At 47.8% G+C, this 9,397-nt stretch overlaps 1 protein-coding gene across 1 annotated transcript in view; it reads right to left on the reverse strand.

Annotated features, from left to right (window-relative positions):
* LOC114485015 (beta-adrenergic receptor kinase 2-like) overlaps window positions 1-9,140 on the reverse strand; it is a gene marked incomplete at its 5' end in the record, with an annotated part of 29,482 nt that extends 20,342 nt beyond the window's left edge. Inside the window, 3 exons of the mRNA XM_028485168.2 lie at window positions 4,754-4,861; window positions 5,287-5,427; window positions 9,046-9,140. Of these exons, the coding sequence (XP_028340969.1) occupies window positions 4,754-4,861; window positions 5,287-5,427; window positions 9,046-9,140 (344 nt within the window). The remainder of the gene's footprint in view (window positions 1-4,753; window positions 4,862-5,286; window positions 5,428-9,045) is intronic.
* Between the last annotated feature and the right edge of the window lie 257 nt (window positions 9,141-9,397).

Raw genomic sequence — 9,397 nt, forward strand, 5'->3', positions numbered from 1 at the left:
GTCCTGAGGCGCATCTGTTTCCAATGTCTTCCTGATTATTCTTTGCGAACAAAACCCAAGATTCTGTTTCTAATTTGGAAAACTTTAAAGAAAACCTCCTATAGTAATGATCTCCATTCTGAGGGGGGCACGTGGTGCTCGCAGATTCTGTGTGATCACAGTTGCTCCCCGACGCAGCCGCTTTAAATAGGAGACAGTAACGGGCCTGTCAACAGCTTATGACGTGGGCCAAGCTCTTCCAACAGCACATGCAACACTCCGGCTGCATCGGGGGACGTTATGGGAATAGAATTCACACGTACAGTGGTCAGATGTGGCTTCTGAATAACAGAGAGAGTGGGAGAGCCGCAAATTTCCCCCAAACAAGTTGGGAAATCGTTCAAGGCATGCTAAATGATGGGGAAACACACACACACACACACACACACACACACACACACACACGCACGATACATCATTCACAGTGAAAAGATGAGCTCAAAAACAATCCATTTATAAATACAAGTGACTACAAATCCTTACGTCAAAAATGAATTTTAGAACACCAAAAAGATTGCACGTCACATCAAATGTGAATTTTGAACCTAAGCCAATAGCTACCCAAGTATTTATAAACGTTCCTTTTTTTCCCTATGGGAACCAACTTGGCAACCTCAGGCAGAGCTCAGTTCTCCCCAGACCACCACCTGGGCTCTCTCCTCGTGTCTGACAATCAATGGTGACAAGTTTAAGATCAAGGCTACTGTCACGTCAATTCTTTCCCTGCACAGAGAGCTGAACTCTAGATTGAGGATCATGACGGTGATTCCGCACATTTGCAACGTGGACACCTCTTTACACACAGATGCCCTTCAGGGTCTGACAGTCAGCTGAAGTGGAAGCAGTGACCCCCACCCAACATACGGCCCTGAGCGGATGGGTCCATCACTGAGTCCAGGGATGCAAACACGTTCTCGGGCCTCGACAGCTTCCTTACATCCAGGTTCCTGCCCCTTGCACCCTGTGGGATCCTTCTAGGGTGTCACAACAGAACTAGGGGTTCAGATAAGTGTTTCAGCGGAAGCAATGGGGCACACTGGTCAGTGCGAGAAGTATCTGATCAGAGAAAACAGAGGCAAAAAAATGACCCTTGGTGACCACTGGTCACCCTCACTGTGCAGATGTGGGGAGGAGGGGAAGAGACTTGCTCTGGAGCAGGGTTTCTCATCCTCAGCTGTGTGATCCTTTGTTGGAGCAGCGGGGGCCGCCCTGTGCACTGTACGATGCTTAGCAGCAACCCTGGCCTCAATCCGCTAGATGCCAAGTTGTGACAACCAAAAATGTCCCCGGGCATTGCCAAGCACTCCTGGGGTTGAGACGAGCGCTGGGGAGTGGCTGGCATGGAGTCTGGTTCATCCCAAGAGGACTGATGCCGCGGCCGCCCCGTGAGAGCACCAGGATACCGGGGGACAGGCTGCCTGGGAAGCCCGCGCCCGGGAGGCCGCGTTGTGGACGCGCTCTCCTCCCACCCCCTCCTGAGTTACCTGTTTCAGTTCCTTAGGCCCCTTGTGTCTGAGAAAAGACAGCTATTTGGGCTCCCTCTGTACAGTGTGTAAGAACTGATAGGATGCTTCTGTACGCCCGGATGGAACCTTCTTACCCCTCATTTAAGCTGAGGGGACGAAGGCTCCATCGCCTCCAGATCTCACCATGATGCTTTGCTCCTGAAGGGCCCTCAATAAACATCAGCTTAATATGAACCACTGATACTTTATACCCATTGACATTGGTAGTGATATGACCATCCTCCCAATCACCTTGAATCTAAACTCCTATCTGTCCATAGCCAAGCATCACCCACTGAAAAAACAAAAACCGCTATGGACTGTAAGAACGATATTGTTAAGTCATGTGTGGCCTTTCTGATCCCAGTGCCACAGCGCTACTCAAGTCTTTGCCTGGGTTCTCAGACATGCCTCCCGCCAGCATCCTCTTACTGAAGAGCAACCCAACCTTTGCTTAAAAGATGCTTCCTTTCTCTGTCCCTCCTTTGCTTAAGAGCCCTCAGTCTCTGGGGCCTGAAGAACAAAGCCCCACCTGCACAGCATGGAATTCTAGGTGGTCCCCGGCCCTGCCCCAATTTTCTCCATCTTCTCTCTCAGCCCACCTTCCCCGCAACCAACAGCTGAGCCCCCTCACTCACAGGTCGTTGATGGGGAAAGACCGCCTGCACCTGCTCCGTACTGTCCCCTCCCCGTCGCCTACGTCCGCTCCAGGTCTTCACCCTGCCATCCTGTCTGTGAGAGCACACTTCCCATACCAACTCCTACGTGAAGCTGCCAAGTCATCCCTATGCTTCCAGGTTAGACCTGGCGACCCCATTTCTGCTCTCCCAGCACAGCCCATCCAGCTCACGATTTTGTATGTGTGTGTGTACCTATCTACTCTCCTCCGAGTTCCTCCAGGACTGTGGGTGGCTCCCTCCCTCCCTCCCTTCCTCCCCCACAGCATCAAGCACAGGCTCTTGCATACTGCAGGTACTCAATAAATGCTCACCGAATTGCATTTAAATCACTTAAGTCAAAAAAAGCTTCCCCACTCTTTGGTTTTAGTGCTCTCTCCGTTCCTGGGGTTGCCTTTTGAACAAGTATTAGAAAGAATGGCAGACGATCATACATCTTTGTAGGGAAGATTCGTCTGTTCTCTTCATTAGGCATTGGAAGGATTCTTGCCACTTCAGGCTCAGAGGATGGTCACCGGGCAGTGACGGGGAGCTGGCTATCTGTGAGGCAGGACATGCCTTCACAGGGCAGCTCAAATGCTGAAGGGACATTCTTGCATCAAATTGAAGTCTTTTCTCTCCTGAAAATGCTCACTGTCTAGAGCTGTACAGATGAGTATGCCTCCTTCAATGAGATGGGCCTTCCGACAGCTGGAGCCAACAGGATGGCTGCCTGAAGGCACTGTACCCAGCTCTCTGAACCTGTCCATGTGAGCCACAATTTCTAGCTGTCACCATTCTCATCTCTTCTTATCCATCCATCCCATCTCATCCTCATGACCATCCTCTGGATGTCTTCCTGTTGGCCAAGACTCCTCTCAGTAGGGGTCACATCAAACATAATGCTTCAAGCAAGCCTGATCAAGGATGTCATAAAGGAATTACCACCTTCCAACGCAGTCCTCCAAACCTGAACCATGACCAAGTAAGACGGAACTGGCTTTATCAGCTACAAATCACACTGCTGGCATAGAGGCAACGATCAAACCAATTTTCAGATCTTTTAAAAATAGTGGTATATGCCAGATCATCCCTAGACTACACAGATGGGCATTATTATAAATAAGACAGAAGAACAGTATTAAACAAAAATCAATAAACAAACAAAGCCCTAAACGCAAGACTTTGCAAGTTTCCCTGCCACATTTTACAACTGACTTTTGAATCTTGAGTTAATGCATTCAGCTTTTGCTGTTGTGCAGAGTTTTTCTTAAATCATCTCGTGACTCTGTAAGTGTGGATTCTAATCTCCAACCCCTTCTTCAGCGGAGACCTCAGTGAAGATGGTGTGTCTGGATGCACTTACCATGCATGCGGGGACTCCCGCCAGCTGGAGACACATCTCGGGTGAGAAGTGGTTTTCTCTGGTTTGCTTTGCAGAAACTCTCTAATTAGGTCAGCTAGTCTGATGACATGAATTAAGGCCATCCAGGCTCCACAAACATGATAATTCAATTAAGGACCAACAGGACCTGACTCTCTGAGCATTAATACAATTTTAGTTCCCAAGTGAATGCGGTGAGCAGAGAACAACTAGATTGTCCAGGTCCTGGGGAAGCAGCCGGGGTGCTTGGAACCTAGTTTGGGGGAAGGCAGGGGATCCAGCCTCTTTTCAGATTGTGCTAAATGTAATAAGAAGATGCAGCGCTGCTCAATAAGGCTTTCTGAGGGAAACACGGAAAGTTCAGCAAACTACCCGGCCTGTGTGTTCAAAGAAGCAACGTTACAGGGAGAATCCGAACTAGGAAATTTTAAGGTAAACTGCTTCTTTATCTCTGTGAATGGAGAATAATCAAAAACATATCTTAAACAATTCAGCTCTGTTAAAATTGGCTAAAGACTCTTAAAATTAATGGAAATATTAACATAATTTGTAAACGTTCAACATGAGAACATATTTGGAGAGCGCTTTCCATTCCATCCTCTTTCCGCTGGTATTTCATCATCTCTGGGAGATTAGAACTAAGGGTCAAGTGTAACAAATGAAAAACACAGAATTATACAATTTCATTTTTGTGTTTTTAAAACCTACAAATTTCAGCATGTCCACAAACAGATGCACACATTTAAAACAGATTCTCTTTGGGTGTTCATCCTTTTGTGTAAAAAATGCTTTAACCTCACAAGACAATCATGAGTAATTAATTCCAGGGAAAAGAAATTCTCCTACCCTCTTCAATTATCTACATTTAAAAATAACACTTATTCCCAAAATAAGGCTTATCAATGAAAATATTCCAACAAAGTCTTGTTTTAGGTCTAAACGTGTGGGCATACCTTCCTGGTATGGAACAAAAACACCAAAAGCTTATGGGAAAGAAACTCTCACTTTCACGGGCAGAAAGAGCTGTGGGCATTGCCTGGATCAGTGTGTGGCTTAAAGATCACTGTGTGATCTAAAACGATATTAGCACCTAATAACACGTAAATATTTTTTATTTTGATCCAAGTGCATGCCATGGTGATGGTACTAAAAGGACGCATTTCACTCACCCTCTCAGAAGTTTGAAAAGCATACAACCCAGGGAGAACCAGTCGGCACTGCTGTCGTACGCAGTCCCTTTCTGCAGGACCTCGGGAGCCATGTACCCGTGGGTGCCCCTAGGGAGAAGAAAGGGTATGTGTGGTTATCAGTGCTTGCAGACCTTATAAAAGATTCCCAGCTCATCAGGAGGTCTGAGCATCATTCATCAATGTCGGCAGCTATGAACAAGGGGGAGGGGACGACAGTGCTTCCACCGAATATGATTCAGCAAACACCCAGTGGGAAAACGACCTTTCCTGTCTTCATTAGGATAGGACTGAATATAAATAAATTACCATATGAAATAAATATGAACAATGCGTGCACTCCACGGTATCGGTATCGGAGGCGAAATGTGAATCTCGGGAGTCCTTCCTCACTACAGCCAGGAGGAGCCAGGGGCAGGCCCGTTTGAGGGCTCTCCTGAGGAGATGTGTGGGGCTGGGGGAGGGAGCGGGGGGGAGGGGGTGGTGAACAGTGACCACACCGTAGCGCTAGAGACCTGGAAGGGATGGGCACGGGCGTCCCTGTGTGGCGCCACCTTCCCGTGCTGAGGACCAGGGCTCGCACATATGCCCGTCGTATCTCCCACCCTTCCACGGTCACGATGGTCTCCAAGGCAGGGCGGGCGTGGGGGGACAAGCTGGCAGGGACAGAGATGGAGAAATCACATATCCGGTTTAAAGAGCTGCCGACAGCTCAAAGGACTCAGCCAAACAAACGTGCAGGCGACTTGCAGGAAGCTGAGAAAAATCACCTGGGAGGACAACCATTTATATAGAATATGTGTTATCCGCAACTCAAAATCCTTTCCCATCCTGCGACTCCCCACCCCTCCTTAAAGATCTGAGCACGCACTGTTCCAAGCGCGCAAGAGAGGGCTCGTGGGGAACTTTCAAAGACGTGGCCTGAAAGGGCCCCGAAAAAGCCTTTAACTGTAGCTCTGTTCCCATCCTTCACTGATTTTCTTCACCGACAGAAGGGGTGATAAAATGACACCTTCACCCCACAGGGGTGCCGTGAGGATCACACGTATGTAATGGGCTTAGGATAGCGCTGGCTCTTAAAAAGAACTCAACTTAGGTTAGGGATTTTATTCTCTATCCTTATGTTATTATAATCCTTTTTAACTTATGCTCAGAAACAGTGCGAATCTGCTCCGACAAGTGATCCTGGATCATCAGTGATCCTGGATCAGCACTGGGCCCGATACCCTCTCTGCCTCAGAGTTCTATCTTGAAAGACTTTTCTCAAACAGTGAAAACAGGCACTGGTCCATCCTTCAGAAAAGCTCCGCCATCCAGGATCCAAAGTCTGACAGCGTGAGGTCAGCAAGGCACACCGTGAGAGAGTCAGAGATTTCCTCAAGGGGCATCCAAGCCATTTTCTGGGGAGGTTTAACTTTGCTGTTGCTGGGAAAACCTTTGTGGTGACCTTTTTAACCTGCGATTCTCGGGATCAAAACCCAGTTCTGGGATGGGAAGATCTCAACCAGGATAACTGCATGGGGTTAACGCAGATCACGCCTCTGAGTGGACGCTGGACACAGCAGAGCGCCGGACCTGCCCACCTCCACGGTTTTCAGCTTCTGCCTACACGGCAGCACCCAGCGCTTCCTGCCGCTTCCCACTGACGATCTGTGCTGTTCATGCTGAAAGAACACTTGAGCATTTGAAGACATGGTGACAGGGGACTGAGCTTTGTGTTCCTGGATAAAATAAGCTGGGACTCAATGAGTCACTGATGATCTGTTTGATTCCAAAAACAAAGCTTTTCTGTGTCATTTGGTGGCTGCTCCATGGTTCACTTTCAGTTTGTCAGACTCTGATTCCATCATTAGAGGGACTGAGTCTAAACCTAGATGGAGAACCAACCACAACGCTGCTGTGCAGACGGGCCAGCGTCTGACGAAGTCCTGGCATCATACCTACGGCTTTGAAAAGACCAGAGAAGCCCGGTCTAGGGTGAAATTCTGGCCACAAATCTTTAATCTCGTACCAAGTCGATCCTCTCCAAGCCTCAGGGAGTTCAGACAGAGTGTAAGGAACACAAGCTTTGGAGTCGGACAGAACTGGATCTTAATTCTAGCCCCACGATGTGCCAGGCATGGGACTTTACTCAAGTTCCCTAGTGTCTCTGAACCTCAGTTTCCATCCCATAAAAGTGGCTGATTATACCCATGCCCTGTGGGTCCTCTGTGAAGATAACAACATATTCAGAGCAGCCGGCCACACATGCCTGGGACAGCCGACGTTCAACTCATGGCACGAGTGCTGTCCCCCAGACCGGTCACTTCCTGGACAGCCTCCGGGCTGCTGGTTCCAGGAGGTCAGGGAGCTCTTCTGCCTCGGTCCCCGCTGCATCGCCAGCACCTGGCACACAGCCAATGTGAAGTAAATACTCATTACGTGAAGGAGTTGACTTCACCCTCGACTGGCACGTGAAGTGAGCAGCATTGTTACCACCTCTTCAGAGAGGAGAGAAATGAGGCTGGTGCCACATGGAAGGAGGAGTCAAACCCACATCTGCTGACTCAGAAGCCTTTGTTCTCAGCCATGACATGCGTCCTCTGCTTAAAATTACAGAATTTTGCTGTGCGTTTATCCTTTTTTAAGTAGTGGCCTCACTATCATTGTTTAAACACGGAAATCAACCTTCCCGATCCCATCCCTTTACAGATGCTGTTCAGCCACGGGCAAAAGCCCGTCTTTCAGAGCTGACATGTAAATCACACCAAGAAGAGGGGGAGGCCCTATAAGGGAATAAGTAACTCTGCATCTTAAAGTTAATTCCTTTGGGAGATTAACTCTTCTGAGCTCTCGGACTCATATTCGGTTGTGACTATACTAAATTGAAGAAATCAGCATACCAAATAGCCGTGGCATTAAAAATTCAAATGATTCTCTTAAAAATGTCTGATGAACTCCCTGGGAGAGGCTTCTACAACCCCAGGTTCTGGCCTCATAATTGTCAAGTGCTGGCAAAATGCTAAGGCTTTTATCACCGTGTCCCAGATTCTGCAGGAAGAGAGAAACATGTTTACAGAAATGGTGCTAATCGCTATTAACATCTGATCAGAGCTTTAAATGGCAATTCTGATTTAAAGCAGCCCCTCATAACGTACTGCAGTTTTAGAACCACTTTATTTCTAGTCCCACAAAAAAAAAAAAAAAAAAAAAAAAGATTTATAGTTTATTTTCGGCACAGATGCATGAAGTGAGACTCCTGGGAGTTACCGCAAGACCATTCAACACGGCAACGACGTACAATAAAATGGAATTTTAAGAGCTTCATCGCTAAAACGGATATATTGAAAAAGAAAAATCAAGCAAAAGTCACCTGTTTCTCCACAAACTGCACATATGTCCACATCTTCCACCCAGATAAACTGATACTAAAGAAACAGGAATAAAACCCAGTACGTAGTCCGTTCTGCTTCTGCTGAGGCCCGGAGCATCTACTTCATACTCCTGTTGTCATTTTAACAATCTCAGGTTCAGGGAAGTCCTTGGGCCAGTGTCAACACCTGCAGAACAAGCACGGCCACTGCGGGAAGCAGCTTAAGGTCCCCTGAGAGGGGACAGGTGCTGGCTGACGGCCAGGGAGTCAGAGAGCTTCCTCTGCATGGTTGTTCAGAGGACGAACGTAATATTCAGATCTAACAATATGACCTGCGTTAAAAGCTTGAACGGCAAGGAGATGATTTTTTTAATTAAAAAAGAACTCTAATTTCTTTTTAGCAAAAAAAAAAAAAAAAAACAAACCAAACTGTTTTGAAAAAGAAGGAAAAAGTAGATGGAGAGAGAAACCTGACCTCTGGGCCTTCCTTGGAAAGTTCTATGCAAGTGCCCGTGCACCTTCTTTGGCATATAAGCTTTCGGGGGGTCTAGTACTACCGCTACCCTACAGAGAAAGAGACTGAGGGTCAAGCAGGTGAGCTGACTGCCTCCGGGTCACACAGCCAGCACGGAGTTGGGTCTGCTGCTGAGGCCCCTATCCTTCCCTTAGACCACCCTGCCCCCAGGCAGCTACACCGTGGGTCCCTGCGTGTTCCCCCAAACGGTGAGAGCGAGAACACCACCACCCTTATCCCCTTTCCCACAGCCTGGGATACGGGACCTTCCCCTGACCCGGCACTGCCACATGCTGAAAATCGCCGTTGGCAAGAAAAAAATGGGGGAACAAATGACCACGTCGGGGTCTGAGTGAACGTGCGAGTTGAGTTAGGAAACGACGGTGACAGAGGTGCTATACTACTCACACACTCGCGTGCGGCTTCTTTTTGGAAAAATCGCAGGCAAGACCAAGGTCTGATATCCTAACGTGTCCGTGTTCATCCAAGAGGATATTTGCGGGCTAAAATGAAAGAGAAGGTGATCTTCAAGAGTCCCCAAGAGGTCCCAGGGGATCGGCACTCAATATCTCATTATTTTATCACAGTTCATTCCTACAGGTGAATCCTAGCATTAATTATATCATCACATCCAAGTGGGGCATGATACCGACAATGACATGTTTCATGTTAATTTCAGCAGGAACGTGGTAATGACAGATGGGAAGGATTCTACCCATTTGATGATGGAACACAGGGCAGATAACACGGGAGGGTTACA

This window comes from Physeter macrocephalus, unplaced genomic scaffold (assembly GCF_002837175.3).
Source record: "Physeter macrocephalus isolate SW-GA unplaced genomic scaffold, ASM283717v5 random_290, whole genome shotgun sequence".
Taxonomy (NCBI): Eukaryota; Metazoa; Chordata; class Mammalia; order Artiodactyla; family Physeteridae; genus Physeter; species Physeter macrocephalus.